Below are 20,446 nucleotides of genomic sequence, written 5' to 3'. Positions count from 1 at the left end.
TTTTTGTATTTTTAATAGAGACAGGATTTTACCATATTGGTCAGGCTGGTCTTGAGCTCCTGACCTCAGGTGATCCACCTGCCTCGGCCTCCCAAAGTGCTCAGATTACAGGTGTGAGCCACCACGCCCAGCCATCTTTTCTTAACAGTTGCCTTCTGTGTGTGTGTCCTGATCTTAGCAGTTGATTTTGTCATGCTTTTCCCCCTTCATTGTTATGTATTGAATTAATTTTTGTTTTGTGTGTTATCCTTGCACATGGACCATGCTAATTGTTTCTATCTTGTAACAATTTTAGTATATGCGCTGCTGAAGCAAGCACTTGCCATACTTTTTAAATGGAAACAGTACCTCTGGGCACTCACAGGAACTGGTTTGGAGCCTAGAGGCAGGAAGTTGGGCTGGGGACAGGGGTCAGGTTAGCAAGGGCAAAGCCTGTGCCTCCCACCATAAAGTCCTCTGCTGGGAGCAGTGTTTCCGTTTCAGCAGTCACGTCCCACTGCAATGGGTAAACCTGGCTACATCCGCTGACTCCCAGAGTCTGCCTGGGAATGTGGCTGAGCCTGGGGCTCCCATGGGGCATATCTGGAGCACATGGCAGCGGGGTCAGAGGTCAGTCAGGATGGCCCAGATGAATGCAGCAGGTCTAACAAGAGGGCAAGCATTGAGGTCTTTTCTGGTGAAGATCTTAACTCTCAAATTGTGGTCCTGGGATCTAGGATGTAGAATAAGCCTGGCAAAGACTCTGCTGAGCTCTGATGGAGGTGGAGTGGAATTAGAAGCCATCCATTTAGTCAATAAATATGAATATAGATTCGTTGCTCCAGTTAAATGTTTATATTAGTTTCCTATTGCTGCCGTAACAGATCTAGTGGCTTAAAACAACACAAATTGACAAGCTTACAGTTTTGGAGGCCAGAAGTCCAAAATGGGTCTCACTGGGTTAAAATGAACGTGTTGTTAGGGCCACGTTCCTTTCTGGGTATTCTTGGGGAGAATCCATTTTCTCACCTTCTCCAGGCAGCCCACATGCCAGGACTCAAGTCCCCTTTCTACCTTCAAAGCCAGAAATGGCCGATTGAGTCTTTCTTATGATGTCATCTTTCTGCTTCTGACCCTCCTGCCTCTCTTCTTTTTTTTTTTTTTTTTTTTTGAGAGAGTGTCGCTCTGTTGCCCAGGCTGGAGTACAGTGGTGTGATCTCAGCTCACCACAACCTCTGCCTCCAGGGTTCAAGTGATTCTCCTGCCTCAGCCTCCCAAGTAGCTAGGACTACAGGCGGATGCCACAATGCCCAGTTCATTTTTGTATTTTTAGTGGATACAGGATTTCACTATGTTCGCCAGGCTGGTCTCAAACTCCTGACCTCATGATCTGCCCACCTCAGTCAGCCTCCCAAAGTGCTGGGATTACAGGCATGAGCCACTGTACCCGGCCAAGACCCTTATCTTAATCACATCTGTGAAGTCCCTTTGGGTATGGAAGGTAACAGAGTCTGCACTGGCTCCAGGATGTGAACATCTTTGGGGGGCCACTACTCTGCCATGACCGGGCTCCCCTCCTGAGGTCTCATCATAGCCCAGGCCCAGATTTCAGTCTAATGGCAAAGAGTACACTTGTATTGCCTGCCCTGGGAAATATGCTAGCGTTAGCTGTGACTAGGCCAACTTGGGTGGTATACTCACTAACAATCCAATCACTGTGGCCGGCAGGATGGACCATGCTGCTTCGTTAGTACTGAGTCTCAGGCTCATCCCAGGAACTGAGATGGGGTCAGCCCTCCAGTAACCTGGAAGAAAGGAGGGGAGAAGTTTCCAAGGAGAACTGGGGAGCTCTTACAAAAGTAGAGGCAGTAGGTGCTGACCACTACAGACTGCAATGATCTTGTGAAACACTGTGATGCCCATTTTGCAGGTGGAAGAGATGGTGAAGTCACACTGTCAGCATGAGGTACAGCCATGATTTGAATCCACGTGGAGGAGTTCTTGCCACTGTATTAGGCTTCCTTGACCCCTGGCTAAATGTCGCGTTAGCAGATCTGATTAATGCTGGAATGTTATGTAGCTCAGCTGGTGACCTGGGTGGCAGCCTCCTCAGAGGTTGGCATGGGACCTACTGAGGAAGGCACATGGTTAACACAATCACCGGCGAGGTAGATACCCTCAGAAGAAAGGGAAATTTCCATTTCACTCCTGAAAGACTCTTTAAAGCCAAAATTCAAATCAAAGAGCAAAGTATAATAACTTCCTCTGGGCAAATTTATAATTAATCCCAGATTAATTGGCCTTAATGAAGTTGAATTAATTACTAGCTGTTTGTAAAGAACTTTGAACTACCTTAGTACAAAATGGCATTAAAGAAACAGAAAGGAACCAGCATCACATTAACATGAAGAACAAATCCCAAATAATCGCAGTTCTGCAGGCTGTTTCCCGTCACTAATTTTCCCAGGGACTACGTCCAGCCTGTGGAACTGTAGGGGGCCCAGAGAGTCTGCTGTGGAGGAGAATGTCTTCGTGGGCTAGAGGTTTGAGCGTGAGTGCATTCAAGAAGCAGTTGTGGGGCTTTGCGTGTACCAGGCCCAGGGCTAACAAAGATGTGCAAGTTGGGGCCCCTGCTCTCCAGGCATCCTCAGCTACCAGGAAAGGGGAGAACTCCGGAGCACCTGCCTGGTCTAAAGCAAACTCAGCTTAGTGGGATGGATGGTAGGACAGAGACAAAGTACACTATAGGAGGCGTGATGAAACCTACATTTTGCTGGGAACAGCCTTCCATTTCCTGTAGGGGATCCCCTGGTCCCTCCTTCCCCCCATTCTTTGGGGGGCCTATGACCCACACCTGGCTAGGCAGAGTTCATGAGGAATGAACATAATAAGGAAATCCAGGCAGAGCACTGGATTTCTCTCTTGGTGCAGGGGCACATGACTTCATCAGGGCCAAGGAGACTTGATTTGGGGACTTTGTGGAGCTGCTGACAGCCACTTTGTCATTGTGAGGAGGGAGCTTGTCTGGGAATGGAGACAACTCAGAGGAAGGAGGAACAGAGAGAAAGAGACAAAGTTGGTGTTCTCATGTTGTCATCTGAGCCCCTGGATGAAGCAAACTCTTCCCCCAGACTTTTTAGTTAGGTTTATTTACTTAAATTCACAAACATTGACATATCACTTATAATATACCAGGCATTGTTCTAAGTGCTATAGACATACCAATTCATATAATAGTCACTACTCTGTGAGTTAGGAAGTATTATGCCCCACTTGACAAATGAGGAAACTGAGGCACAAGGCAGTTTTTGTAACGTGCCCAAGGCTCCACAGTTTCCAGCTGGTGGGAGCAGGATTGGACACAAGCAGTGTCTGTGCCTTTCACTACACCGTGGGCAGCATGTTCCCTTTTTTGCTTAAGTCAGTTTCACTGTGAGTTTCTGTCATTCGTCCTTAAAAAGAAGAAAAGCATGACTATACAGAATGTGACATGGAGGTAGCCAATCCAGCCCCTGGAGGTCCAAGAAAGCTTCCAGAGGGTGTGCCAGCCCAAGAAAGTAGCCTGTGGACAAGTGTTGGGGTGGGGTGGATGAGCATGGTGTGTGCGCAGGATTGCACAGGTTCAGGATCACCAGGTACAAGGAGAGAAACAGAGAGGAAAATGGCAGGGTGGGGTGGGGTAAGGAGTCAGTCTATCCACAGTTGACAGTAATAAAGCATTTGCAACTCTTCCCTTGGGGACTACAAACTAAGGAACCTTAGTCTCATTGGTGACTTTAGGACATTTTTTTAAATTTTAAAAAATTTATTTCTTGAATATTATAATACTTTCACATGATTTAAAAATTTAAAAATGCCAACGTATTTCAAGTAAAATATCTTTCTGTCTTCCCTCCAGCCAACCTGTTCCCCTCCCTGGAGATAACATTTATTGAGCACCAGCTATATGCACTGTGCTAAACCCAGGGGGAGACAGATAATGAGGAATGAACATAACAAGAAAATAAACTATACACGTATGTTCAAAGGTGATACGCGCAAAGGAAAAACTGGAGCAGGATAAGAGAGATCAGGAGTAGGGAGGGGGCTGTTCTGTTAAAGAGGCTGTCCAGGGCAGGGCTCATGCAGGATGTGAAAGTTGAACTTGGAGGAGGTGAGGGGTGAGATGTTTAGAGGTTTGGGAGAAAAATGTTCTGGTCCATGCTTGGGGGCTTTGAGTAACAGTAAGGGGGCCAGTGTGGCTGGAGCCAGAAGAAAATAGGAGACAAGTTCAGGAAGGTAGCATGGTGTGCGTGTGTGTGCGCGTGTGTGTTACTGTGCATGTGCATGTATGTGTGTGTCCTGTGCGTGTGTGTGTGTGTGCATGAGCATGTGTGCATGTGCGTGCATGTCTCTGTACGTGTGCATGGCCCCATTTGCCTGCCACTGTGCACGTGTGTGTGTCTGTGTGTGTGCATGCATGTGTCTGTGTGTGCATGCGTCTCTGTGTGTGCATGCGTCTCTGTGTGTGCGTGTGTGTCTGTGCATGTGCTGGCCCCATTTGCCTGCCGCTGTACTCACGTGTGTGTGCATGTGTCTGTGTGTGCGTGTGTGTGCATGCATCTGTGTGTGTGTGCATGGTGTGTCTCTGTGCACATACATGACCTCTTCTTCCTGCAGCTCTGCACATATGTGTTTGCATGAATCTGTATATGAGCGTGTGCATGTGTGCGCATGTGCCTGTGTGTGCATGCTTCTGTACGTGTGTCTCTGTGTGTGTGCATGGCCCCACTTGCCTGCCACTGTGCACGTGTATTTGTATGTCTATGTGTGTGTGCATGTGTGTGCATGTCTCCGTGTGTGCACGGCCCCATTTGCCTTCTGTGTGCGTGTGTGTGCATGCCTCTGTATGTGTGCACAAGTGTTTGTGTATGTGTGTGTGTGTGCGCGTGTGTGTGTCTCTGTGTGTATGCATGGCCCCATTTGCCTGCCACTGTACACGTGTGTGTTGGTGTGTGTATGTATGCACGTGTGTGTGTCTGTGTGTGCATGTCTCTCTGTGCATGTGCATGGCCCCATTTGCCTGCTGCTGTGCACAAGTGTGTGCATGCATGCATCTGTGTGTATGTGTGCGTGTGTGTCTCTGTGTGTGTGCATGCATCTGTGTGTGCACATGTGTGTGTGGCTGTGTGTGTGTGCATGGCACCATTTGCCTGCTGTGGTGCTGTAAGGACTGTGGCTCTTCCTCCAAGTTAGATAAAGAGACAAAGGCTCACTCCAGCTTCGGTATGCAGAACAGGCTGTAGGAGAACAAGAGCAGATGCAGGGAGTCCTAGTAAAAGAACAGCTGCAGTAAATTAAAACCCCAGTGAGATACCAGGACACATCTATTGGAAAGGTCAACATTATAATTATTATTGAGACAGGGTTTCGCTCTGTTGCCCAGACTGGAGTGCAGTGGCAAGATGATGGCTCACTGCAGCCTTAACTTCCTGGGCTCAAGCATTCTGTAATCCTCAGCCTCTTGAGTAGCTGGGACCACAGACATGTGCCACCATGCCCAGCTAATTTTTGTATTTTTTGTAGAGATGAGTCCCACTATGTTTCCCAGGCTGGTCTCTAACTCCTGGGCTCAAATGATCTTCCCACTTTGGCCTCCCAAAGTGCTGGGATTACAGGCATGAGACACCACATCCTGCGAGGAAAAGTAAAATTAAAAACAAAATAAAATAGTCTAGGTAACATAGTGAGACCCCATCTTTACAAAAAAATTTAAAAAATTGGTCAGGCTACCTAGGAGGCTGGAGTGGGAGGATGGTTTGAGCCCAGGAGTTTGAAACTGTAGTGAGCTATGATTGTGCAACTGCACTCCAGCCTGGGTGACAGAGTGAGACCCCATCTCTAAAATAAAAGCAAAAACAAGACAACCAACAATACAAAATACAATTGATGATGCTGAGCAATTGAAACTCTTATACATTGCTGAGGGAATGTAAAATGATATGACCATTCCGGAAAATAATTTAGCAGTTTCTTATAAAGTTAAAACACACTTGTCATATGACCCAACAATTTCACTTTTGGTATTTACTCAAGTGAAACTTATGTTCACATAACATCCTATATATGAGTATTTACAGCAGCTTTATTTATAACAGCCAAAATCTGGAAATAACCCAAATGCCCTTCAACAGGTGACTGGGTAAACAAATGATGATCCACCCATACAATGGAGTACTACACAGTAATAAAAAGGACAGCACACTGCAGTTACACACGACAACATGGATAAATATCAAATGCATTATGCTAAGTGAAAGAAGCTAAGGCCAGGCACAGTAGTTCACGCCTGTAATCCCAGCACTTTGGGAGGCCAAGGAGGGTGGATCACCTGAGGTTAGGAGTTCGAGACCAGCCTGATCAATGTGGAGAAACCCCATCTCTACTAAAAATACAAAATTAGCTGGGTGTGGCGGCACATGCCTGTAATCCTAGCTACTTGGGAAGCTGAGGCAGGAGAATCACTTGAACCCGAGAGGTGGAGGTTGCGGTGAGCCAAGATCATACCATTGTATTCCAGCCTGGGCAACAAGAGCAAAACTCTGTCTCAAAACAAACAAACAAACAAACAAACAAAATGAAAGAAGCTGGACCCCAAGGCTACCTACTGTATGCTTCCACTTATATCATGTTCTGGAAAAGGCAAAGCTTGTGGAGACAGTGAGCATAGGTAAGTAGCTGCCAAAGGGTAAAGGTGTAGGAGGGTTTGATCACAAAAGGTTTTTTTTTTTTGAGGGTTATCAGTCAGTTTTGTATCTTGATTGCGATGGTGATTACCTGATTTTATGCATTGGCCAAAGCTCATAGGGCCATACATCGACAAGGGTGAATCTTACTTTTGCAGCAATCCAGGTAAGCGATGATGGCTTAGATCAAGTGCTGATGGTAGAGATCTTCAGAGGAGGTTGGATTCTAAGGGTAAAACCAAGAGAATTTTTTAATGAATTGGATGTGGAATATGAAAGAAAGTGAGGAGTCAAGAACTGAGCCACAGTTTGCTGCTTACACAACTGAGAGAATGCAGTTCTCATTCACTGTGATGGGAGTGGACTGGAGGGTAAAACCGGGAATTCTGACCTTGACAATTAAGTTTGAGATGCCTATTACACATTCAGGTTGTGCGTGTGAGCCTGCAGTTAGGAGGTGGAGGCTCCTAGCTGCAGGCTTACACATAGAACCTGAATTTAGGGGTCAATGGCTTGTAACACCAGGAGATATGGACATCACCAGGGAGTAAATATATTTAGAGAAAACTAGAGGGCTGAGCCCTGGGACCTTCTTGTGTTTACTGTTATCTATCTCTTGTGTATCCTTGTAGGGCTATTTCAGACTTGTACAAGCACATATATAGAGTGTATTTTTCATAAATGCAAACATGCTACACACACTAGTGTGCACTCTATTTTTTTCAGTTACCAATATATCTTACAGATTGTTCTCAAACAGATACAAACAGCTACTTTGTTCTTTTCAAAGCCTGCATAGTATTCCACAGTATATATATTCCACGTATTCCACCATGATCCCTCTTTCTTTTTCTATTTAGTTTTTTTATTATGGAAAATTTTGAATATAACAAAAATGTAGACAGAATAGTGAACCCCCAAGACCCATCACTCAAAAATGATCAACTCAGGGCCAGTCTAGACTGCCATACACTCCTCTTCTTTAAAATTATGATTTATGGTAGCTTTGTGTCCTGATATAATTTCTTTTCTTTTTTTTTTTTTGAGACAGAGTCTTGCTCTGTCACCCAGGCTGGAGTGCAGTGGTGCAGTCTTGGCTCACTACAACCTCTGCCTCCCAGATTCAAGTGAATCTTGTGCCTTAGCTTCCTGAGTAGTTGGGATTACAGGTGTGTACCACCTGGCTAATTTTTATATTTTTAGTAGAGATGGGGTTTTGCCATGTTGGCCAGGCTGGTCCCGAACTTCTGGCCTCAAGTGATCTGCCTGCCTTGGCCTCCCAAAGTGCTGAGATTACAGGCGTGAGCCACTGTGCCTGGTCTTTGTCTTGATACAATTTCTTTCTTTCTTCTTTTTTTTTTTTTTTTTTTTTTTTTGAGGTGAGACTTCACTCTTGTTGACCAGGCTGGAGTGCAGTGGCACGATTTGGACTCACTGCAACTTCCGACTCCTGGGTTCAAGCCATTGTCTTGCCTCAGCCTCCCGGGTAGCTGGGATTACAGATATGTGCCACCCATACCTGGCTAATTTTGTATGTTTAGTAGAGATGGGGTTTCTCCATGTTGGTCAGGCTGGTCTCAAACCCCCGAACCCAGGTGATCTGCCCGCCTTGGCCTCCCAAAGTGCTGGGATTACAGGCGTGAGCCACCGTGTCTGGCCTGTCTTGATATAATTTCAAGCTTACCATAATTATTCTTTTTAAGGACATTTACTTTGTTTACAACATTTTGCTACTACATACAATACAAAAAAGAAATACTTGGTACTAGAACATGTCTTTTCCATAAAGACTGTTTTCCTTGGGTCCCAAGAGGACAAGAGGCTGGGGGCCTGAAATGCTTCCAGAGCAACTGTCTTGAGGAGTGAGTCTCAATGGTTTGTATCAGGGAGTCTGGTTCTGAGACCCCTGGGCTAGCCATGCAACCAGAACCCACACAGGGAGGGAGTCTTGGGTGATGTTGCAACACTAATCTCAACATTGGTGAGATCCTATTTTCTGGGGAAGTCTGGCTTTGGCCTTTGGCCAGCTTTCCAGAGCATCTGCCTTTGATGCTTCAGAAGGCCATACCACCAGGCAAAAATCATACTTTGAAAGACATTTTCAGGATATGCTTAGCATGCAGCTTCTTCTCTTCAGCCCCACCTTGTCACGTGCCACATGGCTCAGGTTGCTGCTGTCTCTTAACCTGCTGTTTCCCCTGTGCAAAACATTCTTTCATCAGTTTCCCTAGGTTCTGGTGCAGGCTGGTCCTTGTCCTGTGTCTTTGTCAGCTCAAATGCCTCTCCCTTAATGAGCGTCCTCCTCCCTTGTACCAGTACCTCTCAGCCATGCTCCTTTGCTGTTTCTCCCAAAGCACTTCATCATTTGCCTTATTCATGCATAGTTGTATCCCCCCAAAATATCATGTCTGCCACACAGCAGGTGTTCAATCAATACTTATTAGAAGGTTTGTATTAGTCAGGATTCTCTAGAGGGACAGAACTAATGGAATACATATATATATATGTATATATATATATTTTATGTATATATATATTTTATGTATGTATATATATATATATACATACATAATATGTATATATTATATATATATACATACATAATATGTATATATTATACATATATATTTATTTTATATATATATTTAAAATATATATATAATATATAAAAAAATATAAAATATATATTTTAAAAATATATATATTATGTATATATATATTTTATACATAATATATATATTATGTATATATATGTATATATATATTTTATATATATACATATATATGTATGTATATATATATATAAAATATAGGAATTTATTAAGTATTAACTCACATGATCACACGGTCCCACAATGGCCCATCTGCAAGCTGAGGAGCAAGCAGAGCCAGTCAGAGTTCCAAAACTGAAGAACTTGGAGTTTTTGATGTTTGACGGCAGGAAGCATCCAGCACGGGAGAAAGATGAAGGCTAAGTGGCTAGGCCCGTCTCTCTTTTCACATTTTTCTGCCTGCTTATATTCTAGCTGTGCTGGCAGCTGATTAGATGGTGCCAACCCAGATTAAGGGTGGGTCTGTCTTTCTGATTAGATGGTGCCCACCCGGATTAAGGGTCTGACTCAAATGTTAATCTCTTTTGGTAACACCCTCACAGACATACCCAAGATCAATACATTGTATCTTTCAATCCAATCAAGTTGACACTCAGTATTAACCATCACAGGATTGAATAAATGAAAAAATGAAGGTCTATAGCTAGAAATTTGGAGATCATCCCAGCGTCCTCCTTCTCCCCCATTGCACATCCAATTAGTCACAAAATCCTGTCATTGAAAAATCTTTATGAGTCTCTATCCCCTTATTTGAAGCTCCTGGGACCAGGTGTTTCTCAGAATTCTGAATTTTTCAGATTCCTAAGAGGCAAAACAGAGGATAAACTATATACCACATGACTCCCTCAGTGGAGTGTGGGCAGCACATCACAATCAAACATCTGCAGTGAAATATGTGCGTGCTTGGGAAAGGCAGTTACATAGCTACAGCTAGCCTCATCTCAGCTCAGGTCATGGTTTGCTGCCAGAAAGTTGACAGAAAACTTGCTGTTTCCGGAGCTTTTTAGACTTTAGAAACACTATGGATAAGAGCTTGTAGGACAGAAACCTTTTTTTTTTTTTTAAGTTTAGAGGATTGGGATTGTTTCATTCTCCCCCAATATTTTATTTTATTATGAAAATGTTCAAAAGCATAGCAATGTTTAAATTGTTTTACATGGATCACCCATATATCCACCACATGGACTCTGCCAATAACATTTGTTTATCATGCATATGTCCATCGAGCCATCCCTCTAGCTACCCATCAGTTCATCTAGCTTTTTAGATGCATTTTAAAGTAAGGTACAGAACCAGTACACTGTCTCCTGGACACGTACTGTCAACTAGAGTTCAATATTTGTTCATAGTTTTTTCTTTTAATGTAAAATTTCTATATGGTAAAGTACACAAATCTTAAGTTCATATTCACTAAACCCAAACCTCTGTAAAGATATATACCATGCCCACACCCCAGAAAATGCCTTTAAGCCCTTTACCAGTCAACCCCCACCAATCCCTTACTCCTCAGAAGTACCTTCTAGTCTTGTTCAGATTAGTTTTGCCCTGGGACAGTAACTTTGAAGTCTCGTCTTCAATTCCATTCTTTTCACTTCCCTTCCCTGCCATGTTCAGTGCCCCTATCCCATGCTGTCACACCCCTTCTGACCTTTCCTAGGGAGCTCCCTGCACTTTATTCCAGTTTAAATCAGGTGCTACTACCTTTAAGAAGCATCTCGGCTGGTCCGAAGGTATTGAGTTATCTTAATTGATTGTTCACAGTCAGCTACAGATCAAACTCCTTGTTCTACTCTTTCCCCCCTTCTCACTACTGCACTTGACTAGTCTTAAAAAAAAAAAAAAAAAAAAAAAAAAAAAAAAAGCATCTTGACCACATCCTCCATGCCCACAGCTCACTCCCACTCAAAACCTGCCCTTCTCTGTCTTGTAAATGCCAGATGATTATATTGGCTGTCCCCCTCCCACTTTCACATTTGACTGTGAGCACCTCCCAAGGCTTAGCATTGCCCCAAGTTTCAATCAATACTTCAGAGGTCAATGCATGAAGTTCACTATTGAGTCTGTGAGGCCAATACAACATTAAAGTGTTAAAACACAAATGTTTTTCTTTTTCTTTTTGAGATGGAGTTTCACTCTTGTCACCCAGGCTGGCGTGCAGTGGTACAATCTTGGCTCACTGCAACCTCCACCCCCCAGGTTCAACAGATGTTCCTGCCTCAGCCTCCTGAGTAGCTGGGATTACAGATGCCTGCCACCACACCCGACAATTTTTGTATTAGTAGACAGAGTTTTGCCATGTTGGCCAGGCCAGTCTCAAATTCCTGATCTCAGGTGACCTGCTTGCCTTGGCTTCCCAAAGTGCTGGGATTACAGGCGTGAGCCATCGTGCCCTCCCCAAACCATTTTTGTTTTCATCACCATTTCAGGATTCTGTGTAAAACAAAGGTGAGAAATGAGGTTTATTTGAAGCCAAGCCCTGTACAAAACCTTTTGTTAGTTGAAATGTTTCTCAGAGGTACATAAAGCCTCTAAAGCTCTTATTACCTGTTTACTAACCCTCCCTTTTAAACATGTCTATTGCTTTTACCAGTTTATTTAAAATGGAAGACATATTTTTACTGTTCCCTATCTGCAAGATGGGAAATAGAAACAAAGTATCTGTTCTCTTCTTATAAGGACACTAATCCCATCACAAGAGTCCACTCTCATGATCTCATCTAACCTCCCAAAGGTCCCATCTCCAAATACCATTACACTGGGGGTCAGGGTGTCAACATATGAATTTGAGAGGGATATAATTCAGTCTAAAACACGGACTCTGTTCCTAGTGCTGAGTGGTGGAATGGAGGCAGTTACTGCAAGCATGAATACATCAGCATATGGCCTGGCTCATCACAGAGGGCAAAGGTAAGATCCAGTGGACTTTGTGCTCCACCGCCACATTGTTACAGAAACACTCTCTTCTCAAGAAAAATGGAAGGATGGGGCAATGTTGGCTGAGGCTGAGTGGTGGTTTCCCTCTTTGCACAGGAAGAGGGCTCTCCTGTTCTCCCAGGTCCCTAACGTTAACTCGCTGTCATCTTAGACTCTGGTAACTTCTCTTCTTTGATTTAGCCACCACCTGGCCAAAGCAGACACTTAGGTTTGTGACCTCTGGTTGGTGACTGTGGCTGACAACCTTTTTTGTGGTTCTAGATACTTCAGAATCTAGTGAGAGTCGTGGACCCTCTCTCTAGCATGAACACATCACAACACACTGTACATGCAATTTGGAGGTTTGTGGCCTCTCCTAAGTCCAGGCTACAGACTCTCAGGGTGAGAATTTCTGAGTCAGAGATAATGTCGTCCTCCTCCATTTTCAATCTTTTCCCACAGTTGGCTCCTCAACACTGGAGTTCCAACTCAGATAGCAACTCTTAGGGGTCTTTTTTGACCCATTGCTAGGCAGCTGTCCGTCCTCCCTCTCCCGCTCTTTTTTTTTAATCTCAGCTTTTCTTTTCCTGAGGAGACTTCTCGCTCTCTGAAATGGTCTGGTTCAGTCTCTGTTGTTTCACTTAGCCCTCACCCCCTAGAATGTAACGTTAGCAGGCACTGTAGCCCAGAGGTACCCACCAGGCACTTGGTAAGAGTTTGCTGATATGCGTGAATGATTGGAAGGATCCCCGGATCTCGGGCTCCTGGAGGCTTCAGGTAGGAGAAGCCAGGTGAGAGAGCAACCCTGTCGGCGGTGACCTCGCGTTCCTCGAGCACCCACCCGGAGCACAGCGTTCGGCGGTGCCCGCGAGTCACTGGAGAGCGGAAGCTTCGGGGCCGGAACGGGTGTGCCCGGCGCGCCTGTTGCTGGGGGGGGCAGTTTAACCCGCCGGACCGTGGCGACTACCGAGGGAGGTGAGGGGCGGGGCGGGACAGGCCGGTGTCTTAGGCGGCGGCGGCATGGCAGGGCGGAGAGTGAACGTGAACGTGGGTGTGCTGGGCCACATCGACAGCGGCAAGACGGCGCTGGCGCGGGCGCTGAGCACCACAGCCTCTACTGCCGCCTTCGACAAGCAGCCGCAGAGCCGCGAGCGCGGCATCACGCTCGACCTGGGCTTCTCGTGCTTCTCGGTGCCGCTGCCTGCGCGCCTGCGATCGGCTCTGCCAGAGTTCCAGGCAGCGCCCGAAGCCGATCCCGAGCCGGGCGAGCCACTGCTTCAGGTCACGCTGGTTGACTGCCCCGGGCACGCCTCCCTCATCCGGACAATCATCGGCGGTGAGCGCGGGCTGGGGCGGGAGCTGGGCTCAGGGACGCGGGCGGAGCGGCTGAGCTCAGTGTCCGAATTCGCTCGAGCCTATGACGGGACGGGAGATCGCCCTACCTCATTGGTGGGACCCCTGAGGCCCCAAGAGGCGCACGTGATTTACCCAGGGACCCCCCCTCCCCCCCCCCGCAAGCAAGCAAAGGCTTTGAGATTCGAACTCACGGCCAGCTGACATGGAAGTTTTTCCCACCTAGCGCAACCAAACTGCAAGGTGCTTTCCTTAAAAAAAAAAAAAAAAAAAAAAAAAATCTCTACCAAATATGTTTATAATACATGATCAAGTAAAGAAAACTCAAAAGCTACAAAAAGGGTATACATACAAAGGCTGTCTCCATTCACCTTTCCCCTTGGTCTCCTGGTTCCCGTTCCTAGAGTCAGCCGCTGTTCCCAGTTTTGTATACCGTTTCAGAAAGGCTCTACGTCAATACAAGCATATCTGTGTATTGTATAAATCCCTCTTTCCCTCTTCCTTTTAGACACGATTTCACTCCACACTGTGTCTGGAGAGTGCCCCATTATCTGCACACAAAAAGCAACATCATTCTTTTTAAAGCTCACATAGGATTCCACTGCACATTTGTACCAACATTTTCTCAACAAATCTTTTAATGATGGACGTTTATGTTGTTTCCAGTGTTTGCAAACCATGCTGCAGTGAATATTCTAGAAGTCTTTGGTATGTTTGTATATCTGTATCGTAATAGAACTAATTGGCTGGAGCAAGAGGCATGTGTGTTTTTGGTTGTGGTGGGTACTGCCAAAATGCCCTCCAAAGAGGTACCGTTAATTTTTAATTATACATGTATGCATGAATACATACCACTTGTGAAGAAATAGAATATCACAAATGAGGCAAACACTCTCTTACTTACTCCTCTGTCCTAAATTCTGTACTCCTCCCATCTCTGCAAATGAAAAGACCACTATTATACCTTTGTGGATTACTTTTCCAAACCCATTTAACTCCACTTAAATATGGGGAAAGAGCTTTAAAACATGTTTTTATTTTTAGAAAAAAAGATACAATAATATAAACACATCGTATAAAGGGTATATAGCTAAAGAAGTCTACCTCTCACTGCTCACCCCCGTACCTGATTACCTTTCTGTTCCCATTTCATTGTGTTTCCTTCCAGCAATACTCTGTATGCCACACGCGGGAATATGTGTTTGGCAGATGATAATTGGCTTGGTGGCAGATGGCCTCATTGGTCACTGGGCATTGTGGGTCCCAGCTATAATGATAAGCTTATTAAGTATAGTACTTCATCTTTGTTACCTTCCAACTGTTTCATGTTGCAGGCAGTCAGAGATCATTTCCCTATTTTACAGTAAAGGAAATAGAGGTTTGAAGAGGTGAAGGGACTTGGCCAGAGTCACACTATCTAAAGTCTTCTTCTCAATCCATGTTTCGGTCAGGGGAATATTAAGGGGCACATGATTCCCTACCCATTCCTCCCTGCCTCCTTATAACTGAATTCTATTTGGTCACATCAAAATACATTTTAGGACTTGGACTCTGAGCCAGTCCAGACTGGAGATGGAAGGCAGAGGTTAAAAAATGAGATGGCAAATTTTTAGTGTTTTCTAGTAAATAGAGTAGATGAAGTGAGTAGAGTGGTGAAGGAGATACGTTTGGAGTCAGACAAAATTGGGCTGGAAGCCTAGCTTTCTTCCTTTCTGACCTTTGAACCTAATTATGGACCTTCCTCCTACTGGAAGATAGTGGTAACTACACAACTATTTATTGGCTTGGCTTTTCTTGTGTATTGGCTACTTACCCGGCAAACCCTGCAAGGAGTGTGGTGGCTACCATTTAATAATTGAGAAAATTGGGACTTAGGGAGGCAGCTAGTCAGTGAAACAGTCCAGGTCTTCCTGACTCCAAAGGTGTAGTCCTTTACATGCTTCCCCAGGCTACCTGTAGTTCCCCCGTCCCCTTCCAACATATATATATCTAGCTCATGTTATTGTGCTTCACTTGATTGTTCTTTGCAGATAGTGAATTTTACAAATCAAAGGTTCGCGGCAACTCTTCCAACAGCATGTGCTCACTTTGTGTCTCTATGCCACATTTGGGTTATTCTTAACAATATTTCAAAATTTTGATCAAACATTAAGCATCAAACATTTCACTTCATTTCAAACACATGTCATCTGTTATGGTGATCTGCGATTCGTGATCTTTGATGTTACTATTGGAATTTTGAAGTGCTACAAGGGACACTTAAAGTAAGGCAGCAAACTTAATAAATGTTGTGTGTGTTCTGACTGCTCTACCTACTGGCTGCTCCCCTGTCTCTCTCCCTCTCCTCAGGCCTCCCTATTCCCTGAGACATGACAGTATTAAAATTCATCCAGTAAATAGCCTTTAAGTGTTCAAGGGAAACAAAGAGTTGCATGTTTCTCACTTTAAATCAAAAGCTAGACATGATTAAACTTAGTGACGAAGGCAATGTTGAAGGCTGAGATAGATGAAAGCAAGGCCTCTTATACCAAACAGCCAAGTTTTGGATGCAAAGAAAAAGTTCCTGAAGGAAATTATAAGTGCTACTGTAGTAAACACACAGATGATAAGAAAGCAAGGCAGCTTTTTTTTTTTTTTTTTGAGACGAAGTCTTGTTCCATCATCAGGCTGGAGTGCAGTGGCGCAATCTTGGCTCACTGCAACCTCCGCCTCCTGGGTTCAAGCTATTCTTCCGCTTCAGGCTCCCGAGTAGGTGGAACCACAGGTGCGTGCCACCACACCTGACTAATTTTTGTATTTTTAATAGAGACAAGGTTTCACCACGTTGGCCAGGATGGTCTTGATCTTTTGACCTCGTGATCCACCCACCTCAGCCTCCCAAAGTGCTGGGATTACAGGTGTGAGCCACTGCACCCGGCCACAAGGCAACTTTATTGCTTTTATAGAGAAAGTTTTAGTGATCTGGATAGAAAATCAAACGAGCCACCACATTCTTTTAAGTTGAAGCCTAATCTAGAGCAAGGCCCTAACTCTTCAATTCTGTGAAGGCTGAGAGAGGTAAGGAAGCTGCAGAAGAAAAGTTTGAAGCTAGCAGAGGTTGGTTTATGAGATTTGAGGAAAGAAGCCATCTCCAGAACATAAATGTACAAGATGAAGCAACAAGTGCTGATGGAGAAGCTGGAGGAAGTTATCCAGGAGATCTAACTAAGATGACTGATGAAGGTAAGTACGCTAAAGAGCAGATTTTCACTGTAGATGGAACACCCTTATATGAAGAAGATGCTGTGTAGGACTTTCATAGCTACAGAGAAGTCAGTGCGTGGCTACAAAGCTTCAAATGACAAGGCTAACTTTTATTAGAGGCTAATGCAGCTGAAGCCATTGCTCAATGACCATTCCAAAAATCCCAGGGCCCTTAAGAATTATGCTAAATCTACTCAGCCTGTGCTCTTGAAATGGCACAACACAGCCTGGATGACAGCACATCTGTTTACAGCATGGTTTACTGGATATTTTAAGCCTAGTGTTGAGACCTACTGCTTAGAAGAAAGATTACTGATCCTTGATAATGTACCTGGTCACCTAATGGCTCTGATGGAGATGTATAAAGTTTTCATGCCTGCTAACACAACATCCATTCTGCAACTCATGGGTCAAGGAGTAATTTTGACTTTCAGGTTTTATTATTTAAGAAGTATATTTAGCTGCCATAGATAGTGATTCCTCTATGGATCTGAACAAAGTGCACTGAAAACCCTCTGGAAAGAATTTATCATTCTAGATGCCATAAAGAACATTTGTGATTCATGGGAGGAGGTAAAAATATCAACATTAATAAGAATTGGAAAAAGTTGATTCCAACCTTCATGGATGATTCTCAGGGGTTTAAGACTTCAGTGGAGCAAGTCGCTGCAGATGTGTTGGAAAGAGCAAGAGAGCTAGAATTAGAAGTGGAGCCTGAGGATGTGACTGAATTGCTGCAATCTCATGATCAATCTTGAGTGGATGAGGAGTTGCTTCTTATGCATGAGCAAAGAAAGTGGTTTCTTGAGATGGAATCTACTCCTGGTGAAGATGCTGTAAACATTGTTGAAATGACAACAAAGGATTTAGAATATTACATAAACTTAGTTGATAAAGCAGTGGCAAGATTTGAGAGGATTGATTCCAGTTTTGAAAGCAATTCTACTGTGAGTAAAATGCCGTCAAACAGCTTCACATGTTATGGATAAGTTTTTGTAAAAGGAAGAGTCAACTCGTGGCAAACTTCATTGTCTTATTTCAATAAATTCTCACAGTCACCCTAGCCTTTATCAACCACCACCCTGATCAGTTGGCAACCATCAACATTGAAGCAAGACCCTCCACCAGCAAAAATATTATGACCTGCTGAAGTTTCAGTAGTTGTTAGCATTTTTTAGCAATGAAGTATTTTAAATTAAGGAATGTTTATTGTTTTTTGAGACATACTGCTATTGCATACTTAATTGACTACATGTTATGTAAATGTCACTTTTATACATGTTGGGAAACCAAAAAATTTAACTTGCTTTATTGCACTATTCACTGTGCTGCAGTGGTCTGGAACTGAATGCACAATATCTCTGAGGCATGCCTCATTTATAAAGAAGCTCTTCATAATGCAAAAAGGTTTCAGCACTTGCCTGATCCTATGTAACCAATTGTAATGTCCCAAAGAATTTGGCAAGTTTTTTATTTAGACTAAAACAGTAGAAGAAGAACTTATTTTTCTATGTATATTGTTGCTCATTTTTGCCTCATCTCTGGAGTAGGGAGATTTATCTTCTTAAAATGTGGCCTGAATGCAATGAAATGCTGAGGCCAAGGCTGCTACCATTCTTCCTGGAATAGATTAGAGGCCCACCTTCTTTTTTAGGGAATTGAGAAAAACAATTCTTTTTCTTGTGAAGGGAAGGTGTTCCCCTTTGAGTGCCTGCTCTGGCCCAGGCCTGTTGACAGGAACGTGTATCTGTGTAGCCACCTTGTGTGATAGGGGTGTTAGTTAGCCTCATTTCTCAGATGAAGAAACCCAAGCAAAGTGCCTTGGGCCGGTGTTGGAACCTAACTCTGCTGCCCCTAACTGGATCTGGTTAATACCTTCGGTTCACTTCATGGTCCACAAACTCATGGGCGTCTTTGCCTTCTTGAAGTGGCCCCCAAGGCTATCCTGGCTTATGGTACCTGGACTTCTACAGTTCTGCCCCCTGCCTGCTTGTTCTCCTCCTCCCTCTAATTTTTTCTTTGCACAGTGGGCATTGCTTTCCTTTTACAAATGTTCATCAGATCATGTCATCCCTACACTTTAAGACTTTCCAGTGGGTTCTCTTGTGCTTGGAGTAAAATTCAGCCTCTTTTTGGCTCATAGGACAATAGTCTGGCTCTGCTTTCCTCCAATCCCATCAACAACTGCTCCCCGTTCTGACTTTCAGTCACACTGGCCTCACTTCTACTCCTCCAAGGCGCTCAGCGGCTGCTTCCCTCAGGATATTTGCACCTGTTGTTGCTGCTGTTGGGTGTGTCTAGCTCCTTATCATTTAAGTCTCTGCTTGGATGGCACCTCCTCAGAGGCTTCTCCTGCCCTGCCTATCTAAAGTTGTCTCTCCAACCCTCACTCCCTCATACTTTCTCATGTCTCTGTTTCGTTGCCCCAGTAGCCCTTTTCACTACCTCATGTTCTTTGTGTGTTTACTTGTCGACTCTCTGTCCTCTGCTAGAATGTAAGCTGCATGAGAGCAGAGCAGGAAACTTCTCTGTCTCATTCACCAGCGTTCTCAGTGCTTGGACCAGAGCCTGGCATAGGATAGGTAAGTTCAGTAAGTTCTGGATGAATGAAGCCTGTGTACCAGCTCCTGGGCTAACCAGTTTTAGTGAGCAGAGAATCTTCTTTGTAGGTTAGTTGACAGAAAGCAACTAGCTTAGGGCCTGACCTGTAGTGAATAATGCAGGTTGGTTCTTTGCCTTCCCCTTTAGGAGATTACAGCAGAACCCAGGAGAGGATACAACTGTGTACAAAGTGATCTTCTTGAGTTCTTTGCACATGGGCACAAGCAGGAGTAACTCTGATGGGTGGTGGAGTATAGCATGCAAATGGGAAAAGACCTTTCCTAGGAGAGGGCAAGGCTCTGACCCTTAACCATGCCACTGTCTCTGTTCAGCATCGGAGTTAACTGCCAGCATTTAGGCATGGCTGGAAATCAGGGTGGTATGGGAAGTGTGCTAAAGATGAAGCTAGATGGGTTGGCAGGGCCCATACCCTAGAGAATGGCCCTCAGTGTAGATTTGTCCTAAGAGTCCTGGAGCTGCTTGGAAGGCTGTTAAAGCAGGTGTGTGACATGATTTGGCTGAGCTTTTGACAGAAAGTTGCAAGATTGCTGAGCAGGGATTCCCACTGGCAGCAGGTGTGGTTTTATCTTGCTGCACCTGCACCTGGCATCCCTGGGAGCTCAGGCTCTTGTTAGAGTTCCTTGCTACTGTGAATGATTTAGACCCCTTGTAGAATATGTTATCCCCAGGAGAAGGAAATTGGAACAGTTGTCTGAGTTCTGTGATTATCTCTCTGAAGTTTAATATATCTTTTTTTTTCTTTTTTTTTTTTGAGATGGAGTCTTGCTCTGTTGCCCAGGCTGGAGTGCAGTGGCGTGATCTCAGCTCACTGCAACCTCTGCCTCCTGGGTTCAAGCGATTCTTCTGCCTCAGCCTCCCAAGTAGCTGGGACTACAGGTGCATGCCACCATGCCTGGCTAATTTTTTCTATTTTCAGTAGAGACGAGGTTTTTACCATGTTAGCCAGGATGGTCTTGATCTCCTGACCTCGTGATCTGCCCACCTCTGCCTCCCAAAGTG

At 44.5% G+C, this 20,446-nt stretch overlaps 1 protein-coding gene, 1 long non-coding RNA gene and 1 other non-coding gene across 4 annotated transcripts in view; 1 reads left to right on the top strand and 2 right to left on the bottom strand.

The window, feature by feature from the left end:
• Window positions 1-212: 212 nt before the first annotated feature.
• Window positions 213-319, bottom strand: LOC116542847. The gene has a single exon (XR_004265373.1). It is a non-coding gene; the product is annotated as a U6 spliceosomal RNA (small nuclear RNA).
• Window positions 320-1,395: 1,076 nt separating this feature from the next.
• Window positions 1,396-13,138, bottom strand: LOC116542808. Its single transcript, XR_004265358.1, has 3 exons — window positions 12,929-13,138; window positions 6,796-6,930; window positions 1,396-1,784 (listed from the first exon to the last, which is right to left on the bottom strand). It is a non-coding gene; the product is annotated as an uncharacterized LOC116542808 (long non-coding RNA).
• Window positions 13,139-13,191: 53 nt separating this feature from the next.
• Window positions 13,192-20,446, top strand: part of EEFSEC (eukaryotic elongation factor, selenocysteine-tRNA specific) — a 257,463-nt gene continuing 250,208 nt past the window's right edge. Inside the window, exon 1 of one of the 2 annotated variants that reach the window (XM_032267952.1) lies at window positions 13,192-13,565. In XM_032267952.1, coding sequence (XP_032123843.1) covers window positions 13,250-13,565 — 316 coding nt within the window. In that variant the 5' untranslated portion in view covers window positions 13,192-13,249. The remainder of the gene's footprint in view (window positions 13,566-20,446) is intronic. The other variant, XM_032267951.1, reaches the window with a different exon arrangement.

The sequence above is a fragment of the Sapajus apella genome, unplaced genomic scaffold (genome assembly GCF_009761245.1).
Source record: "Sapajus apella isolate SASKATOON/1434 unplaced genomic scaffold, GSC_monkey_1.0 scaffold174, whole genome shotgun sequence".
NCBI classification, from domain to species: domain Eukaryota; kingdom Metazoa; phylum Chordata; class Mammalia; order Primates; family Cebidae; genus Sapajus; species Sapajus apella.
This window is presented reverse-complemented; position numbering and strand designations above follow the sequence as displayed.